The sequence below is a fragment of the Rhinoraja longicauda genome, chromosome 21, assembly GCF_053455715.1.
Source record: "Rhinoraja longicauda isolate Sanriku21f chromosome 21, sRhiLon1.1, whole genome shotgun sequence".
In the NCBI taxonomy this organism is placed as follows: domain Eukaryota; kingdom Metazoa; phylum Chordata; class Chondrichthyes; order Rajiformes; family Arhynchobatidae; genus Rhinoraja; species Rhinoraja longicauda.
In genome coordinates this window covers 13,786,651-13,808,025 of record NC_135973.1, presented here as the reverse complement: position 1 = coordinate 13,808,025, position 21,375 = coordinate 13,786,651, and the positions used below count along the sequence as shown (strand labels likewise).

At 43.2% G+C, this 21,375-nt stretch overlaps 1 protein-coding gene across 1 annotated transcript; it reads left to right on the top strand.

The window, feature by feature from the left end:
- Window positions 1–21,285, top strand: LOC144604255 (UNC93-like protein MFSD11). The gene is made up of 14 exons (XM_078418488.1): window positions 1–90; window positions 2,921–2,976; window positions 4,417–4,524; window positions 7,275–7,354; window positions 8,004–8,100; window positions 8,947–9,005; window positions 10,337–10,472; window positions 11,609–11,611; window positions 14,057–14,106; window positions 15,886–15,951; window positions 16,149–16,274; window positions 17,118–17,292; window positions 18,284–18,419; window positions 21,133–21,285. The coding sequence occupies exons 1-14, from the start codon at window positions 1–3 to the stop codon at window positions 21,283–21,285; spliced, it is 1,335 nt and encodes a 444-aa protein (XP_078274614.1).
- The last annotated feature ends 90 nt before the right edge of the window (window positions 21,286–21,375 follow it).

The window sequence follows — 21,375 nt, the reverse complement described above, 5'->3', positions numbered from 1 at the left end:
ATGGATGATTGCCGTGTGGTTAACATTTACCTCCTAGGTGTGGGTTTCATGCTCATCTTCACCGCTTTCACCACTTGCGGGAACATAGAGGTGAGTATAATCACTGATTAGTAAAGTGGAACTGGAGTAACTGGATTCAGATTAGAGCAATCGGATATGAATTAGAGTAATACTGGAATATAATCTTCCTGTAATGGTTTATGGAGTTAGGGTTAGACTACTTGGCGTGGGTTAGATTCAGGAGTAACACTTAGAGCGACTGAAATAACAATGCACTTTATCAAAATTTGAATGTTAAGTAGCAATTAAGTATAAACAACAATCTTTGAATCAAAATAATGTATTCGTTGTAACAATCTGTAGTTTGAAGAATATTTTAACAACGTATTGTAACTGTAATGATGAAGCTAATACTGTTTGACTAAATAAGGATTAAAGAGGACAACATTGTTTCAAGTAATAATCTGTAAATTGAAGGGACCTAAGCAAGAAATGAAACGCCTGCGGTGATCTGCAGAAGTTACATTGTACTGAAATAAAGGCGCAAGAAACTTGGGTTGCAATTCCCCTCCAGAGTCTAACAGTCTGCCGATGCTCACTGGGCTCTGGGACTGGAGGGGAGTCCCGCAAGGGGGGAGCGGGAGAGGAGGAATGAGAACGGAAACACAGACAGAAGCAGATGAGACCAAAAAAAAGAGCTCCGGACGCTATTTACTCATCAATTCGTAGCATGTGATTCCAGGACTTGGGCACAAACAGAAACTCTGTTCTTCAAATAACTTTATCTCCCACAAGTAACCCATGACTGTCAAACAACTTCAATTAAACTCGCTGTTCTGAACCATTACATTTTTGCAGCATAAAAAATAGACAGTTCTCCCAACCATGGATTCATTGACTGTGAGCTCCTGAAACCCCAAATTACCTCAAAACCCTTTACTGATCTGAAACTAATCTTTATGTAATTTTCTCTTTCCCAGGCCGATACTGTATCAATTTAAAAAAAAAGTATTCTGCTAGCCCATTCTTCCTAGAGTGCTATCAAACTCAAAGCAATCCTTCTCTCCTGTGCTAACACCAGAGTCTACTCAACTTAAACCAGTATTACTCCTTGAGCAGTCCCTCAGGGGCAAGGTTGAGGTAATCCCAAAGTATTCCCAGTGTGTTGGTGTCTGTGGTGCTGTATCAGTCTCAAACTATTAACACTGCCAGTTGCTTTCTCTATCGACCTGTCTGAACCCCAGATCACTTCCATTGTCCCATTTTTTTATATTCCAGTATAAATCCCAAACTGCTGCCATTGTCTTACATTTTATTTTAGAGCCAGATGATTGTGCCTGCACAGAAATGGCACTGGCTGTGTTGACCTTCTTCCCCATCCATGCTAATCCCATTTGGTTGCATAAGATTGTATATGTCGAGAGAAACACAAGGAACTACAGACGCTATTAACAACAACAAGAAAAGGCACAAAGTGCTGGAGTAACTCAGCAGGTCAGGCAGCATCTCTGGAGAATATGGATAGGCGATGTTTGGGGTCGGACTCCTCTTCAGGGTCTGAAGAAGGGTCCTTACCTGAAATGTCACTGAACGATGTTCTCCAGAGATGCTGCCTTATCTGCTGAATTTCGCCAACACTTTGTGTCTGTATCCTTCTATACTTTGCATATTTAATTGCCTATCTAAATGCCTCCTGTATCAATCTCTAATTAATCCCATTGCTTCATGAAATAATTGTGCATCCATCCCAAACTAATCCCACTGGTCTAGTCTCTTCCCATATCAATTTTAACCAACCCACTATTCTGTTTTATCATATTTTCAAAAAAATAATTGTTACCAACCTGAAATAAATGAATTTTTGTTCCAATGGAAACCATTCCATTAACTTATATCTGAAGATACAATGAGGATAGAAAGTAAGTCAAATAATAATAATAACAATAATAATAATAATATATTCCTTTATTTATCCCACACTGGGGAAATTTGCAGTGTTACAGGAGCAAAGTGGATAGATAGCAAGAGACATTCATTATAAATAAAAAATAAAGATAAGGATAATTGTCATAATTTACTGTGTTGTTTTTTTTACTGATACTGTTAACTGGTCTGTTGACTGGTCTGCTGGGAGTAGCGCTGTCCAGTCAAAATAATTTTATTCTTAAAAGATTACGTTTTTTCTACATCTATCGGGGAAAGTTCCAGTCTTAATTTACCAAAATGACAGCAGAGACTGGAGCTCTGAGCAAAGATTTGTAAAATTAAAGGCTGTATTCAAGGGAATATTGAAAGTTAAAGTCATCCTAACAATCATCGGGAGCTTTAAAAGGATTTAGGAATAAATAGTTAAACCCCAACTCTATTAGTCATTGGTAAGAAAGCATAATATTTAGGATTTGTTCTGGAATATAAGTAGGTTATAAAGCCCACAATTATTCAATCTGTTCACCTTACTACAGAATCTGAATGATTCTCCTGCAGAATGTTGCAGTTTGGATGCCAGTGTCTTTAAAAAGTGTTAATCTAAAATATAGCAGCAAGTTAGGCTATAAATTTGGCCCACTTCAGGGTTTAAATATATAATCTAGATTGGACTACTGCAATGATAAATGCTGTTTTGTCAGATAAATGTTGCATTGTCTTTCCAATGTTGCATTGTCTTTCCAATGTGAGATCTACCACAAAGATTGCATAACCATTATTGGAAAAGGAACTTTACCCAGTTCCTCACTAGGTGTTCTTTTCTCATGCAAAATGCCCAAAACATGAGCTGATTGCATTGCTATTTGTGGGATCTTGTTCTGCACTGCACAACTGCCATGTGGTTTTTGAAGCAACATAAGAGACCAGCCTTTAATATTTAGATGTTCATGGGAAATGAATAAATAGTAACCTTTCCATTGTTCTTACTTTGTAGCAAACTGTAATACGGAGTTTGACCAACACCAGTTTCTCTGGCAGCGGCTATGACAGGTACAAGTGGTTGCGGCTCTTTCCTATTGATTGAGTTAATTTCCATTGTTCTGCATGGACTCGTGGACAATGGCCCAATTCTCATCTACCTGCACCAAAACCCTGGAGCTCAGCAACAACACTGACCTCTGCAGTTGGGAATCTGGGTTCAAGGATGTGCTTTGTGGTTGAAGTCCATATCAATCCATCCAAATTCTGGGTGGGTTAGGAGATTTTTGGATTTTTGTTGTCAAAATTTGGGAGTTCCAACTGTGTTGAGTTTGAGTGCTATCAATCCAAGTATGCTTCTTGAACTTCTTCCTATGTGGGACTCTGATTTTGTTCTGACTGTTGCGAATCTCCGGACCCTGATTTCATAGCAGAGGATTTCTTTGCTGTGTGAGGCTCATTTACTGAAACTGGAATAAAGATTTGTAACATTGTGGCGGCCCCTCTGTCGACCGATTACCGTACGCGGTCCGGTCGGGTTGTGCGACCACCAGTGCGTTTCGTGCCTCCGGTTCTGGGGGGGGGTCCTGTGGCGGCTCCCAAGGGTCGGGCCATACTACTATCGACCCCTCGGCATGGGAATGGACCAGTCCAGGGGGGCGGTCCGGTACCATGTATATAAGGACAAGGTTTTGGGCGCGAAGCCATTCCGGCAGACTCGACCCGTCTGATAACCGAGGTATAATAAAACATAACGCCCCCAAAATACCTGGCTCCTTGCCTTTATTTCGGGCCTCTATCGACGTGCCACAACATCCTCCAAACTCTGGGTAAATAGCTTGCCATCTGGGTAATGCCACTGAATGCTGTTGCCTTTGATTTATGGGCCAAGACACACATTTGCAATAGTATGATACTTTTAATACAGTAATATATCCCATGCACTTTACAGGAGCATAATCAGACAACAAACTGACTGAAGCATTGGAAAGATTCATGAGGATAGGGCACCAATTGCTTGGCCAGAGGTGGATTTGAAGAGAATCTTTCAGCAGGGAGATGGACAGAGAGGGTTAACGATGGAATTCCTGAGCTCTGAACTCTGGATATCTGACGGCGTGCGTGCTAAAAGTGGAATAGGTGGAATATCATACCTGATAATAGGAATGAAGAGATGTCAGGGGAATGGAGGGCTGCAGAATGTTAGAGATAAGGAGTGGAAAGAGATTAATCGGGTGGCAAGAGTGGGAAAGACTATAAGTGGAGTTTGTAAGGAGCTTCATTGTATGTTGTGGTTCATGGCAGAGAGAGTGTATACTGGCTGTGAAAGGAGATTTAGTGTGTGGGTAGATCTTATTGTAGGAGAGAGGGTGCATTGTGTATGGAAGGTGGAAGGTGGTTCAGTGGGCAAGTTGATCCAACATAGCTTTGCTAGTGCCTGGGTTATGACAGGAGAAGAATTGAATATTACATTTATATTTTCATATTATATTTTCTTGTATTGTTTCCAAGTCTTGCCATTATCTATGGAGTGTTCTCGGCATCTAACCTTATTGCACCATCTGTGGTCGCAGTTGTGGGACCAAAGTTGTCCATGATATTAAGTGGAGTTGTTTACAGGTAAGATTTATGGTTTTAGTCTCCAGCATGTTATCTATAATAAAGCTTTTTGTTGATCCAGTACTGATTCATAAACTCCACCAGTCAAAATTTGCCAATCTGAAAATTGCTTGTCCATCTCTATTTCCTGTTTTTTTGTCAGTCAACCAACTCTATCCTTGCTAATTTGTTACTCAATACTGGGAGCCCATTCCTTATGGAATAACCTTTTATGTTACTCTTTTCAAAGTGTTGTCAAGCACAATACTCCATTCATAAAATTATGGCTCCGCCCAAGACGGAATTACTTTTTCAAGTGACCTATAACTACTGAATTAAATATGCATTCCAACATTTTCTCAATGATCAAAGTTAAGTTCAAGGTGGCAGACAATTTTCTGTTTTCGTTATCTCTCCTTTCTTGAATAATGGATTTATCTTTTTTGAGTTTCTGCTCTGTAATTATGGGATCTAAGGAATTTTGAAAAATCAGTGCATCCATTTCTTTGAGAACCATAGGTTGTGTGCTATCAGATTGTGGAATTTGGCAGTTATTGTCCTATCAGCAGTTTACCTGGTATGTTTTCTCTTGTGATAATTATTTTTTCTTCCTTCTATTGTGAAGATAGATTCAATATATTTGTTTAATATCTTTGTGATTCCTTTTATTCTTCCTTATTAGTTTTCCTGCCTTTGCTTCTGATGGAGCAAAGTCACCATTCTTGTTTTGTTCTTCTCTGTGTTTATAGAAACTCCTACAATTTGTTTTGCTAGTTTGCTTTCAATTTGTTTCCCCCAATTTGTATTAATATTAACTTTGCTGGTTTCTAAATTGCTCCCAATCCTCTGGCCTGCTATTATTCCTTGCGACATCATAAGCTTTTTCTTTCAGTCTATTACTATCCTTAATATTTATTAATAATGAATGGACTTTCTCTTGTGTAGATTCTTTATTCCTTGAAAGCACTATCTGTGTTCAGCATTGTAAAATATTAATTTTAATTATCTGCCAATATCTGTCTAGCAATGTAGTCACTTTTGGCCAACTCCCTTTTCATTCTTTTGTAATTGTCTTTATATAAGTACCTGCTAATTCTGTTACTTCCAAACTGAACATGAAGTTCTATCATGTTAAGATCACTCCATCAAAGTACTTTTAAGATCACATCTAAAATGGCTGGATCTCTGCCTACAAAGTGGTTTTCTAGGTAATTCTCTTGAATGCATTCCATAATTCATTCACAAAACTATCTTTGCAAATATCCTGTCAACATAAAGATTTAAGTCCTCTATAATTACTGCCTTACCTTTATTGTAGGCTCCCATTATTCCTTGACCAATAATATATCCAGTGATATAGCTAATGTTATGGGGGTGGGGAGTACTCTTACAAATGTTTTATTTCTTTTCCTAAATAGGAAATATTTAGGGTATATAGGGTATATTTTGTTGTATGCAATTACCAGTCAATAAGATGTATTAGTTTCTTTTGGTCTTTGCAAGTGTAACTAAATTCACATTGCAGCTTAATCGATACACTGTAAATGGATCGATTGTAATCATGCATTGTCTTTCTGCTGACTGGTTGCATGCAACAAAAGCTTTTCCCTGTACATCAGGACACATGACAATAAACTAAACTGAAACTTATATAACAAATCATTAGTTGATTTGATATGTCTGTGCACTGCTTCTCAAGCTTGTAACAAAGCAGTCCCACAAATTAAATTCCACTTTTTAAAAGAGGAATACAGTATATTCATGGGATCCCCACCACATATGGACATTATGATGAGGTCCAGATTTAATGCTGCTTCTCTTCAAGAATTAGTGCGTTTCATCATTCATGCTGGTCACAATCACATTGTTTGAATCAAGCCTAATTTGTAATTGAATTTAGCAACAGAAGGGCTTCAGTCACATTGTTTCATTTTTTAAAATAGTTATTGCCGCTATGAAATTTAAAACCTGGAAAAGTGAAGTTTTCCCAAGTAGCCTTTGAGAGGGGTGAGAGGAGTTATTTTGGGTTTAATCAGTTAGAAATGAAAAAAAATGGAAGCCCTATTTGAAGAAGGTCTCGACCCGAAATGTCACCTATTCCTTCTCTCCAAAGATGCTGCCAGTCCCGATGAGTTACTCCAGCATTTTGTGTCTATCTTCGATTTAAACCAGCAACTGCAGTTCTTTCCTGCACACCCCTATTTTTTACTCTTCTCCACCCAGGATTTTCTGATTATTCCTGATTTTCCGAGTAAAGATAATTTTTCATAACTTTCTGAACCATCCCTTCTCCTATTCTGCCTACCCTTCAAAATGTTACGTACCTGGAACATTCAGTTCCCAGCTTTGGTTATTTTGCAATTGCACCGCTTTAATGGCTTCAAGTCCACATCCATTTCTTTCTACATCTGTCATCTATAATTCATCTACAAATGATTTATGCATTCATAATGGGAGTTGTTGATGGTAATGCCATTAAATATCAGGTTAGGAGGTTAGACTCATTCTTGTTGGAGATGGTCATTGTGTGGTAGTTCAGTGGTGCAAATACCACTTGCCATTTATCACCTATTACAAAGGTATCAAGGAACTAGTGATCTCCTATTATCATCTAACAGTTCAAAGGGCTGCATGGCTTTCTTCTGCTCTTTGTAACTGGGTTAAGTGTTTGGATATAATAGGGGAGGGCCTGAAAGGCCTGCTTTAGTTTCTGGGATGGACTTGAGGTGAGAAGGACTTGTGGTAAAGCTCATGTGTTTATTTATTTCCAGTGGTTACGTGATTTCCTTCAGCAAGCCGATGACTTGGTCGCTGTACCTTACCTCAACACTCATTGGGTTTGCAGCCGCTGGTGAGTGCTGAATGAAACACTTTCTATTTGGAAATCTCAGTAATAGTGCTTCTCTTTCTCATTTAACCTGTATCATTCTCTCCCTCTGCCAACTATCCATCCAAATATCCTCCCTCCAACCAACAAAACATGGTTTCAACTCCAGAGTTCAACCCCAACCTCCGTTGCTGTCTGTGTGGACTTTACACATCCCACAGCTCCAATTTTCACTTTCTTCATAAGACGTATGGTGTGGCAGGTTAATTGGTGATTTTAAATTACTTAATGTATGATTTACAGAAGCTGGGGAAAGTTGATGGGAATGTGTGGAGATTAAAAACTGGACTGTGCCCTGTGATAACTAGCACAGATCTGATGGGCCAATTGGCCTTTTCTTCCTCATGCTCTATGATGCTGGCTAAGTGCATCAGTGCATTGGAACAATGGCCAGGGTGCCATTGATCAGTGATGCGGGCCTAAACTTGACTTGTCACATGCGCATATTTCCCATTAACTAGGACAACAGGATTGGCAATATTGGTAACCTTTCTGAAGTTCTTTTCGCAACCCAGTCATTTTAAACCAGGTTGCATGACTTCACACATTATCAATGCTGGCTGCGGAAGGAACTGAGGGCACTTCTCTGCACATGTTCTTCCTTCTCTTCCAGTACTGTGGACAGCCCAGGGGACTTTCCTCATCATGAACTCTGACTCCGCCACTATCAACAGGAACACTGGGACCTTCTGGGCTCTCTTGCAGTGCAGGTAAGGGAAGTGTAGACTCTCCTGGTGCAGAGTGATACACGCACAAAAGACACCCCTCAGTATTCTTGTGTAGAAAGGAACATTATATGCTGGTTTACACTGAAGATAGACACAAAATGCTGGAGTAACTCAGCAGGACAGGCAGCATCTCTGGAGAGAAGGAATGGATGATGTTTTGGGTCAAGACCCTTCTTCAGACCTGAAACATCACCCCTTCCTTCTCTTCAGATAGGTTGCCTGTCCCACTGAGTTACTCCAGCATTTTTGTGTCTACTCTTAGTATTCTTTCTCTTTTCACATTAGTGTCTGGAGACCAGACATGGTAGCCTTATGGTCATACACAAAATGCTGGAATAACTCAGCGGGACCAGCAGCATCTCTGGAGAGAAGGATTGGGTGATGTTTCGGGTCTGACAGCCCTATGATTACAGTAGCCTGGAGTTAGAAAGGCTGATCTTAGTCATCAATAATTCTTAGTTCAGTTGATGCCAATAAAACCAATTGGGTCTTGTTCAGGTGAAGGAGGCGGTGCTGAGGGAGGGAGCACAGGTAGAAAGTGAGTGAGGGAGAGGGAGAATGGGATGAAGTTGAGGGTTAGGTAAGGAACAAGGCATTTGGGGAGGCTGAGAGAGGGAGCAATGGAGCAGTGGAGTGTGAGAGAGAGGGAACACAGGGCAGTGGTGAGTGGTTAACTTGTCCCTAGGGTGTAGGGGATAGTGCTAGTGAATGGGGACCGCCGGTGGAGCAAAAGGCCTGTTTTTGTGCTGGATCTCTGAAGTTTAAAGTAAAGTCGAAAGAACCCATCTGATGTGGGCAGTCTGACTGGGTGGATGCATTTTTTTGCAGCATGTTGTTTGGGAATCTCTACGTTTATCTGCAATGGAGAGAAGTGATGACAATCTCAGGTAAACACTGACTCTGTCTTGTTCTACGTGTATGGGGAAGGCTTGTGGGGCAGGGGTGAGAAGCTCAGTGGATTTGACTTTGCAGGCTCTACACTGGGCAGCACAGTGGTACAGCTGATAGAGCTGCTGTCTCACATCTCCAGGGACCTCCGTTGCTGTCCATGTGAAGTTTGCACACTCTCCCTGTGACGGCATGGGCTTTCCCCGGTTGCTGTGGTTTCCTCCTACATCCAACGTTTTCTGGAGATTGAGAGCTAATCAGCCTCTAAAATTGCCCCTTGTGTAGGTGGGTGGTGGAATTGATGGGAATATTGTGGAGAATTAGTGGAGGAACGGGATAGCTCTGTGAGCCAGCAAATACCTTGATGGGCCAAATGACCTTTCATTTCTGTACTACAATTTGTTTGGAATTCAAAGCCTGTCTCAGTAAAACTGGGTCTACTTGTCCAGAGTAGTCTCGGTCTGTTAAGCATTCCAAACAGGCTTATGACATTTACCAATTTAGAACCTCGTGTCCATTTCATGGAGCAGTTGGAAGATGCAGTCAGAGCCCTAGCCAGCTCAGCAAGGTGAACACAGAAACAACTTGCTGGCAGGCAAAGCTCCACAAGCTGAAGGTGGGGCACGCAGCATTGCAATTCATAGGTCCTGCCTTTGAGCTTAGCTCTGAAAACTGCAGCATGTAATGCAGGTCGGCACACCACCTTGGTGTCTGACATGCAGCGTGAGCTCCCCCTGGACTCCTGGTTGTTGTAAAACAATGACTCCCAATCTTATTCACCCGTGGCTGAAAATGGATCAAACGCTTGGACTTACGGCCCATATTATATGACAGCAGGTTTAATTAATTTGATAATTCTGTCAAAATGTTTCGAGTTTTCAAAATGTCTTATTTTGGCTTTGCAGCCTGTTAATCACAAAATTAAAGCATGAAATGAAAGTCAAATTAAATCACTGAAAACATAGTTAAAGCATGAACTAAAATTCAAATTAAGCTTTTTGCACCCCCTCATAACCCAGTTTGAATCCTTCGCGGCCCAATTTTGAACTGTAACCGCAGGTTGAGGAGCGGTGGTGTAAAGGAACCCGAGGTGCCATTTTGAAGATGAATCTCTTTTCATTGTCCTGGCTACTATTTATTGCTCAATGTGCTTCCACAGTTTGCTCACTGTCAAACTGCTGCTTGATGGGAAGTTATTTGGGCCCAAATTGCTTTCTCACCATCACACGTCGCTATGTGTTATTGTCGGTAACGTATTATAGGATGCTCTGACAAAATAGTGCTCTGAAAGGCATGAGAGAATTGCAAGTGTTTTGTTCTGTGTTGTCAGATAATGACAGGCGGACCCTGTTCATCGTGCTCTCTGTGATCTCCCTTGCCGGCACGGCCATTTTAGTCACGCTGAAGAACACCAAACACGTAGACAACAGCCGCCAGATATTCGGCCCTCTGCTTCCTTCCCAGACGTAAGTTTGAGAGTGGAGCCAACGACAACTTCCATTTACAAGGGATCTTTAATGTTGCAAACATATTTCATGATGCACCACATGAATGTTAACAAATGTAAAAGGCTTGGTGTCAAGGAGACTGGTTAGGACAAGGTTGCATAGAGGTTTTGTGAGGGATGTACAGAGAACGTATTCGAGTATGCTGAAGAGGTGAAATTGGAGTATAGTAAAACACTGATCTGCTAAAGATTTTGGTGGTGCTGTGTTGGCAGATTTTTTTAATTATTGGATGTTATTTTAATAATACCTCAACATGCTTTTAATACATGTGTAGGAAAGAACTGCAGATGCTGGTTTAAATCGAAGATAGACACAAAATGCTGGCGTAGCTCAGCGGGACAGGCAGCATCTCTGGAGAGAAGGAATGGGTGATGCTTCGGGTCGAGACCCTTCTTCAGACTGATCAGACACTTTTAATACACTTTTTATTAGATGTTACATGATATATTGTAATAAATTTTCCAGAGAACCAGGTAAGCTGTTTCCCAGCTCAACCTCCTCATCACTGAGGTTCCTATTCACTTTCAGTTGGCTTCTTTGGACAGGCTAATTTGCTCACATCACTGACATCTGACACCTAAAACACTGAGTTGTGTTGTGGGAAGGGATTACTAGGTGGACAACGAAAAAGATTTAAGGTTATGCTCATAACTTGCTGGAAAATGGACAATACTCTTGGGAACCTCTGGCCCGTGACCTTTCAAAGTGCAGAAGATGCGTTGAGAACCTCAAAGCCGTGAATCAGAAGCATAGATTTTTAATTTATTTTTTAGATTTAGAGATATAGCGCGGAAACAGGTCCTTCGGCCCACCGAGTCCGCGCCGCCCAGCGATCCCCGCACTTTAACACTATCCTACACACACTAGGGAAATTTTTTACATTTACCCAGTCAATTAACCTACAAACCTGTACGTCTTTGGAGTGTGGGAGGAAACCGAAGATCTCGGGGAAAACCCACGCAGGTCACGGGGAGAACGTACAAACTCCGTACAGACGGCGCCCGTAGTCAGGATCGAACCTGAGTCTCCGGCGCTGCATTCGCTGTAAGGCAGCAACTCTACCGCTGCACCACCGTGCCACCTAACATAGAGAGGCTGTGCTTTAGCGGTAGAAGGATTGCATCACTTCACACTACCACCCATCCATCTGCCCGGTAGCAGCCACATGTGGTTCCCAATTTGGCCACATTAGTCACCTCAAAAGGCACAAAACCAGAGACCAATCGAGTCATATCAACATTAATGGACAAAAGAGAAGAAGAAGAAGAATATGGTTCTGCTCCAAAATGACATGCAAGCCCTGATGTTAACTAGCGTGTCTACAACAAACTATTGTATCATTGCCCCAAGATTTTTCTCAGTCCCTCTTGGTCCACTATTATATCTCCAACAAACTTTCTATCGAAGTGTTAGATCAGGTTCCAAGCCATTGTCAATGGTTGCTTTAAGGCATGTGAGATGATGACTCTTACACTCAATATCCACTGGATAAAGGTCCTCTACTAACATGTCCTTACTGCACAACACAAAACCCCTCCAACAACTAGAGTCCACAACAAAAGCCGAGAAAGTGTCAACCTACTAATTAGTGGGAGCCACATCTCAGTGAAAACAGATATTGCTGATCAAATTCATCACTGCCTTCAATGTAACAGCAAAATCTTTGGTCGACTGGGGAAAAGGGTGTTTGAAGAAAAAAACCTTGGGCGTGGCACAAAACATTCTGTATTAGACAGCAATATTCCCTTCCCTCCAAATGCTTCTGATTCCTGATCTACCCACAGCAGTCAAGCATCTTCATCAGAAGGATAATCGAACATCCATGATATTGAGTCCCTGGTTGTAGTCCATGGGCTGCGTTCAGTAAGCCATGTTCCAAAGACGTACAGGTATGTAGGTTAATTGGCTGGGTAAATGTAAAAATTGTCCCTAGTGGGTGTAGGATAGTGTTAATGTACGGGGATCGCTGGGCGGTGCGGACTTGGTGGGCCGAAAAGGCCTGTTTCCGCGCAGTATATATATGATGATATGATATGATATGAAGCAGACACTCAATAGACAATAGACAATAGACAATAGGTGCAGGAGTAGGCCATTCAGCCCTTCGAGCCAGCACCGCCATTCAATGCGATCATGGCTGATCACTCTCAATCAGTACCCCGTTCCTGCCTTCTCCCCATACCCCCTAACTCCGCTATCCTTAAGAGCTCTATCCAGCTCTCTCTTGAAAGCATCCAACGAACTGGCCTCCACTGCCTTCTGAGGCAGAGAAATCCATACCTTCACCACCCTCTGACTGAAAAAGTTCTTCCTCATCTCCGTTCTAAATGGCCTACCCCTTATTCTTAAACTGTGGCCCCTTGTTCTGGACTCCCCCAACATTGGGAACATGTTATCTGCCTCTAATGTGTCCAATCCCCTAATTATATTATATGTTTCAATAAGATCCCCCCTCATCCTTCTAAATTCCAGTGTATACAAGCCCAATCGCTCCAGCCTTTCAACATACGACAGTCCCGCCATTCCGGGAATTAACCTAGTGAACCTACGCTGCACGCACTCGGTACATGGAAAGAGATAACCAGGAGAGTGCCAGGCAGGTAGAGGATATGATTCGAGCTTAAGAGACCTTGAAGAATACTTGGTCCATGACCATTCAAAGTGGAGAAGGAACATTACACATGGTGTTGAGAGCTTCTGTGTAAGTAGTAGAAGGAGTAACCTGTTTTTTAAACTACCCACCTGCCTGCTTAGTCAGCCACCATCTGTGGGATGGCCTGCACGTCTTACATTGGTTTCATCAGCTGCCTCAGAACCAGAGTGAAAGTAAGTCATCTTCTATCCCGAGGGACTGACTGAAAAGAAGAATGGTAAGGGAGACGCAATAAACTGTAGATGCTGTAATCTTGAGCAAAAATCAAACTGCTGGAGGAATTCAACGGGTCAGGCAGCATCTGTAGAGTGATTGGATAGAGGAACCTAGTCTGAAGAAGGGTTCAAACCTGAACCATTGTCCATTCTTCCACACATGCTGCCCGATCTGCTGAGTTCCTCAGCAGTTTTTTTTTCATTGAAGAAGTGTAATGGGCGATATTACCAATGAGGCAGGGATTATGGGTTCAAATACCTCTCCACATACTTGAGGCCAAATTTCTGATTGACTCTCAATGCAGTATTGAAGAGACGCAGGAATGGTGGAAACTAATGATAAAACTAATTAAGGACTGATCTGCCTTCTCAAATGATATAAAATATCAAGTGATACCAACTCAAAAATAAAACCCAAATCTTGCTCAATGTATTAATCAATATAACTCAACTGGCTTAAGCAGACCACCCACTCATCATCACATTGCAATACATGAGATGCTGGGGTGATCCAACTGTCTGTGCCTTTCTCGTGTTATATCAATCACCAAGTCAGAGCACATTTCCAAACTGTAAAGTGCTTTGCAGCATTTCGAGATCGTTACAGGTGCTTTTATTTTCTTTTTCAGATCATTACAGTTTCATAATCTTGTTTTTTCTGGATGTCGTCCTAGGTTTAAAGAGAAAGCGGCCTCAACCCTGGATCAGATCATTACAGAGTTCAGTAAGTTGCTTCAATGCTGCTGAGGCTGAGGCCAGTGAGTTTGGTTGCTTCTCATGAGGGGGACAGACAATTTGTTTTGGTCTAGTTTAGTGATTAACGGGGGGTGGGGGTGGATTTGGAGGTGTGGTGATTGGTGGGGTAGGAGAGTGTGCTGATGGGAAGATCCGATGAATGGGTATGAGTTTAAGGATAGTGGGATGTGGACAAGGAGGTGCAGTAATTAGTGGTGAGGGATTAAGGATAGTCATATATGAGGATTAGTGAGTTTAGTGTGGAGGTGATCTTGTTGCTGTCAAAGCTGTAATCAAGGAATTGTGTTTTGAAATCACACTGAGAATTAAAAAAAATGAATACATCCAGGTTGTCATTTTATGGGCATTGGGATAAGAATCCCTTTGTACAGTTGGAGATTCATTTTCACCAGGCACTGCCACTTTGATCTGCCTTGTGGAAACATTACCTTACCCAAGTCCACTTGCCCTTCCATTCACCATTTGATGTAGGTTTTTGGAGTCAATTTCAATCTACATTTGGTTTAAATCAAAACTTTGATTAGTTTGTTTGGCGACTGAGTCTGTAATGCCTCGGTTCTTTTTGTTCTCTGCCATCTTCCTCTGAAGGGGTGACAAATTCATATTTGTTTCCAGGCCCCGGATCTCCAGAGACCAGATCCAGCGCTGCCGGAAGTGTCTCCCAATAGCTATAGACTGGCTTCCCCCTGATCTATTGCTGAGGTGTCCTTCTGAAAATCCAAATACATCACATCCACTGGTGCCTGCCACCTTTTCTGTTCCACTGACCACATCTTCAGAGTAATCCAATACACGAGTCAAACATGTTTTCCCTTTTATAAATCCATGCGAAGTCTTATTGTTCATTTCCAGACACCAGTATCTGGGGTGTGGCTGTCTGTTGTTCCCATGGGCAAGAGAGGAATGAGTTTCAGGAACTTGGATGATTCTGAAAAGGGTGGATACCCAGTGAAGGATGGAATTGAAGCATAGATAGGGTGCCTCAGAGACAGAACCTTTATCCCAGGATGGGAATATCAAATACTAGAAGGCATAGCTTTCAGGTGAGAAGGGAAAAGTTTAGAGAATATGTGCAGAACAATTTATTTTTGCACAGAGGATGGTAAGTGCCTGGAACATGCTGCCGGGGGTGGTGGTGGAGGCAAATACGACTGTGGCATTTGAAAGATTTATGGATCGGCACATGGATGTGCAGGGAATAGAGGGATATGTATTTTGTGCAGACAAAATAGAGTCCGGCACAGTGGCGCAGCGGTAGAGATGCTGTCTTACAGCGCCAGAGACCCGGGTTCAATATTGACTACAGGTGCTGCCTGTACTGAGTTTGTATGTTCTCCCTGTGACTGCGTGAGTTTTCTATCACACTTCAAAGACGTACAGATTTGTAGCTTAATTGGCTTCAGTAAAAAAAATAGTAAATTGTCCCTAGTGTGTAGTTTCGTGCTAGTGTGCAGGGTGATCGTTGGTCAGCGCGGACTCGGTGTGCCGAAGGGCATGCTTTCGTGCTGTATTTCTAAAGTCTAAAGTAAAGTCTAAAGTTGGTCTTGGCATCAGGTTCCACACAGAAACTGTGGGCAGAAGGGCCTGTTCCTGTGCTGTTTTGTTCTATGTTTTAACGTGAGAGATGCTGAGGTAGGCTAAAGTGACCCAGAAAGGATTTTAAACCGTGAACCCCCTTCTGCACTCGCAGATAGCCAAGTATTCGGCAAGAAACTTTTCTTACTATGTCCAACTCTTTTTATTTCAGGATCGATGTTGAGGCTAATTCGCACAAAGAACATGATGCTGCTGAGTGTGACAATAGTGTACAGCGGTGAGTATGTCCATGTGTGACAAAGATTTGAATGTGTGCACATGGGGCAGCACAGCGGTGCAACTAGTAAACCTGCTACCACTCAGCTCCTTGACTTGGGTTCAATCCTGACTACGGGTGCTGTCAGTATGGAGTTTGCACGTTTTTCTTGGGATCGACAGTGTTTAACTCTTGTTTGTTGGCTGTTATTGTTCCAGGGTTGATGCTGACCTTCTACAGCGGGGTGTATGGGACATGTATTGGAGCTACCAGAGAGTTCAGGATGGTGGCCAAGGGCCTCATTGGACTTTCAGGGGTATTTATTGGCATTGGAGAGATTCTTGGTGAGTGTGGAAACGTCTGCAGCATGCAATGTAAAACAGCGCCAACTGCTGACAGAAACCTTCCCGAGGCACATTCCATGCCGAGCACTCGACTCTGGGTGGTTGTGAGGTGGCTGTTAGAGAAAGAGGTCTAGGGAAAGGCAAAGGCAAAGACCAGAAGCTGGAGAGTCTTGTCAGATGTTGATTAGAAGCGGCCACTCTCAGAAAGCACCAGGATTAGAAGAGCTTTGGCACTCTCCCCCAACAGATAGAGGCAAATTATTCCAAATCTACAAATAGCGACATCCCCTTGCTGTTCAGGAGGTGCTGAATGACCTCCTCCTATCCCTGTATAACATTCTTAAGGTGACTGTATTGTCTCTCCTGCTCCAAAGGAATAGACATGAGAGGGATTTAGATAGGCACATGGATATGGAGGGATATGGATCACGTGCAGCTGGAAGGGATTAGTTTAATTTGGCGTCATGGTCAGCACAGTCATGCTGGGTCGAAGGGCCCGTTTCTATGCTGTACTGTCCTGTGTCCTACGGCAGTAAAGGTGTTCACATCACATTTCCAGAAACCTTCTCTCTTCCCCACCACCGCCACCACCTGGAAGGGGCAATGTTCTTATGGGGTTTAAGGACTTGGCTGACGTCCTGTTGGTTTTTGAAGAACTGGTTTGGTGCAGGACGGGTGTAGAGGTGTGATTAGTTCTACACTCAGGAGGCGCCCAATGGGAAGGCTGTTGCACTGACACATTCATGGTGCTGTGTGTGGTGCCTCGGGCAATGGATGTCCAAGGGGCACAACCTGGGACATGCGACAGTGTGGAGTGGTGACTGCCTGTCTCTCTTATTGCAGGGGGTGGGATTTTCGGGTTGCTGTTTTTCAATAATCAGTTCCGACGCACCTCTGCCATCTTACTGGGAGTCATCGCTCACCTCCTGGCATTCTACCTGGTCTTCCTCATGATCCCAGGCGATGCTCCAATTGCAAGTGCCGACAGCAGTCACTACAAGCCGTACCTGTCTCCCAGGTGAGTCTTCTTCATGATCATAACCAGCCTCCCGTTTGGATCATTTAGCACCTCTGCCCAACTCTGTACACCCCACCCAACATTTGACCATGCCACTGGACAACAGTGGCCCGAGTCCCACACTACCTGATGTGGTGCAGGACCAGGAGTAGAACTAGACCTGTGGAACTCAGCGATCAGCGGAGAACAACGGAGGTTCGGTGAGGCAATACTGCAGGCAGAACAATGGCACTGACATTGGAACTGCTTCCTCGTTGCCTCTAGCGACTTGGGTTCGATCCTGTTCGTGTGGAGTTCCCAAGTTCTCCCTGCGATCGTGTGGGTTTCCTCCAGGTGTTCTGGTTTCCTCCCACATCTCAAAAGACATGCAGGTTGGTAAGTTAATTGGCCCCTGGTGATAGAATCTGGGGATAGTTGGATACAATCGAGGCCGGGAGAATAGGTTACAGGGAATGGGATTGGTCAAGGAGCCATATAGACTCAAAGAGCTAAAAAGGCTGCTTTCTAGCACACAGGGAAGTACGGAAATTGCATTGGGGTGTAGAGTGGTGCAGAGACCAGGGAAAGCAGTGGTGAGGATACAAACAGATGGGGGGCGTAGCTGCCTGGAACAAGAAGCTGATTCCCTCACTTGGCTAATATTCACTGCACGAATGCCTCTGTTGAAAAATTGTCAAATCGTCCGTCAATGTACCTCAGAAAAGGAAATCTGTGGTCATTACACAGTCTGGATATGTAGCTTGTAGCTGAGAGGACAACCCACTGCGAAGTGACTGAGAACACGGGACCATTTGATGCGAACAGCAGAGTGGGTCACGGACACAGCCCAGAATGACCATCACAAACAAGGAGAGAGTGGCAGTGACCAGGTGACGACATGGTTTATAAAAGTAGAAAATGCTGGAAACACACAGCAGGTCAGGAGGGGTCTGTGGAGAGGGAATAGAATTAATGCTTCAGAAACAGGCGGTAATTGTTGTTGTTTTCACAGCCCTGCGGTAGCATTAGTGAGCAGCTTCCTGCTAGGCCTGGGTGACAGTTGCTTTAACACCCAGCTGTACAGCATCATCGGCATCTTGTACCCCGACGAGAGCGGGCCAGCCTTCGGCAGCTTCAAGTTCATACAGGTACAGTGAGCGGAGATGCAGTCTCTGCGGGTCTGTGGTTACTGTGTTTGTTCACCTTGTTGAATGATGCTGAATTATGGACCCGCCACAGTGTGCAGACCATAGACATAGCAGCAGAATTAGACTATTCAGCCCGTTGAGTCTACTACGCCATTCGGTCATGGCTGATCTGTTTTTCCTCTCTCAACCTCATTCTCCTGCTTTCTCCCCGTCACCTTTCACACTTCTTCCTAATCAAGAACCTGTCATTCTCCGTCTTAAAAATAAGTTCATAAACTCATCAGTGATAGGAGCAGAATTTGGCAATTGGGCTCATCAATGCATTCAAGAGAGAGCTGGATAGAGCTCTTAAGGATAGCGGAGTCAGGGGGTATAGGGAGAAGGCAGGAACGGGGTACTGATTGAGAATGATCAGCCATGATCACATTGAATGGCGGTGCTGGCTCGAAGGGCCGAATGGCCTCCTCCTGCACCTATTGTCTATTGTCTACTCTGCCACTTAATCATGACTGATCTATCTCTCTCTCTACTAACCCCATTCTCCTGCCTTCTCCCCATAACCCCTGACACCGGTACTAATCAAGAATTTATCTAACTCTGCCTTAAAAATATCCATTGACTGGGTCTCCACAGCCTTCTGTGGCAATGAATCCGACAGATTCACCACTCTCTAACTAAAGAAGTCTCTCCACTTCTTCCCAAAGGAATGTCCATTAATTCTGAGGTTATGACCTCTGGTCCTAGACTCTCCCACTAGTGGAAACATCCTCGCCACTTCCAATCTACCCATGTCTATATAATACCCAATGTCATGGCCCCCACTGCCGTCTGTGGCAATGAATTCCACAGATTCACCACCCTCTGGTTAAAGAAGATTCCTCATCTCCATTGCAAAGGAACCTTTTGTTCTGAGGCTGTGCCCTCTTGTTCTAGACTCTCCCATTACTGGAAACATCCTTTCCAGGTCCACGCTATCTGGGCCTTTCACAATCAAACCGCACAGCAGTGATCCAGATTCACACTGAGTTGTACAATATATCACGTTGACCTGTGGTATTGCTCAGTTAAAATATCCAGGACACTGAGCGGTAACAGCTGTGATAGAGAGCACCCTAAGGTACAAGACTCCCACACAGAGCTGGGAGACTGTGAAAAGAATCATGCTGAGCTGTGAAAGCTAATGCAGCTCAGTATGATCTCGTAGAGGGTCTCGACCCGAAAAGTCACCCATTCCTTCTCTCCAGAGATGCTGCCTGTCCCGCTGAGTTACTCCAGCATTTTGTGTCTATCTTCAGTATGATCTCTGTCACTTTGCGATGCATCATAGCATCCTGAGCTACATTACACAGCACAACGCTCGTACATTTAGCACCTGAGATATCACGCGTACCACACTTTGCTATGATTGGTACCAGAGACACGGTTTTATAGCACCAAAACAAATCCTTCGCCCCAACCTGTCCATGCTGACCTGGGTGCCCACATGAGCTCGCCCTGTTTGATTACGTTTAACTACTATCCCTCCAAACTCTTCCAATTTACTTATCTGTCGAAATGTCTGAAAACATTGTTATTGTACCTCTCCCTACTACTTCTAGCAGCTCATTCTATGTACTCACCGCCTCTTCGTGAAAAATGCATCTTAGATCACCTCCAAGACTTTCCCCTCAAATCCCCTTTAAGTTTATCCCTTCTCACCTTAAACCTACGCCCTCTACTAATAGACTCCCCTACCCTGGGGAAAAGACTAACCATCCACCATGTCTATACCCCTCATGATTTTATAAACCTCTACAAAAAGTCATTCCTCTGACTTCATCGTTTCAGGGAAAATCCCAACCTATCCAGTTTTATTTCAAAACTCAAGCCATCTAATCCATCCACATCATAGTGATTTTTTTCTGCACCATCTCCAGCATAATCACATTCTTCCTATGGCATGGCAACCACATGCTCACAATACTCAATGCAACATCTAACACAGTTGTAATATGATGTCCCAACTCCTGTACTTAATGGCCCGACTGAACTGAGCTCTAATAGAGGGGACACAGTTATGATACTTAATGATACTTACCGGAAATCAGTTATAGTAACTGCTTCCTAGAAGTGTGAAAGCACACACCTCCAGTTTCAGGGACAGTTTTTCCCCCCAGCTGTTATCAGGCAACTGAACCATCCTACCAACAACTAGAGGGCAGTCTGAACTACTATCTACCTCATTGGACACCCTCGGACTATCTTTGATCAGACGTTACTGGCTTTATCATGCACAAAACGTTATTCATGTTATTCCTTTTATCGTATCTGTACCTTATGGATGGCTCGATTGTAATCATTTATTGTTTTTCCACTGACTGGTTAGCATGCAACAAAAGCTTTTCACTGTACACGTCACAATAAGCTAAACTCAAACTCAAATATAATTTATTATTAGTTATGCTTTTGCAACAATTTATCAGAAAGAAGCCAGTAATAACTTCATGGCTGAATGTGTCTGAATTCAAGGCTGAATTCTGGTTGGAGGGTTTAAAAACATTTCTTTCCTGCTAGAGATTGTGCATTTGGATGATGATGCATTAAATGTTGATGCTTTAATGCAGCAGTTTAATACTTGGATGTGCCAGGCTTTGGTAGCTGTACCTTTGAGTTCAGTATGTCTCTGTCTTGGTTTGGCCTCAAGAGATGTAACTGTACCTTCTTTGTCTTTCAGTCCGTTTCTGCTGCAGTGGCATTTGGATACAGCAACTACCTGGTGCTCTGGCTACAGCTCCTCATCCTCACCATCTTCTGCTTCTTTGGCACAATCTCCTTTTTTATTGTGGAGAAAATTGAAGCCAACGCCTCAGACTTGCAAGATTTCTGACCTTCTTTGTGAAACCATGAAATGCAAGTGAAAGCCAAGGTGGGAAAGCAGGAATGTCCAGGGGATTAAATTAGGCCAGTTTTCTGGAGC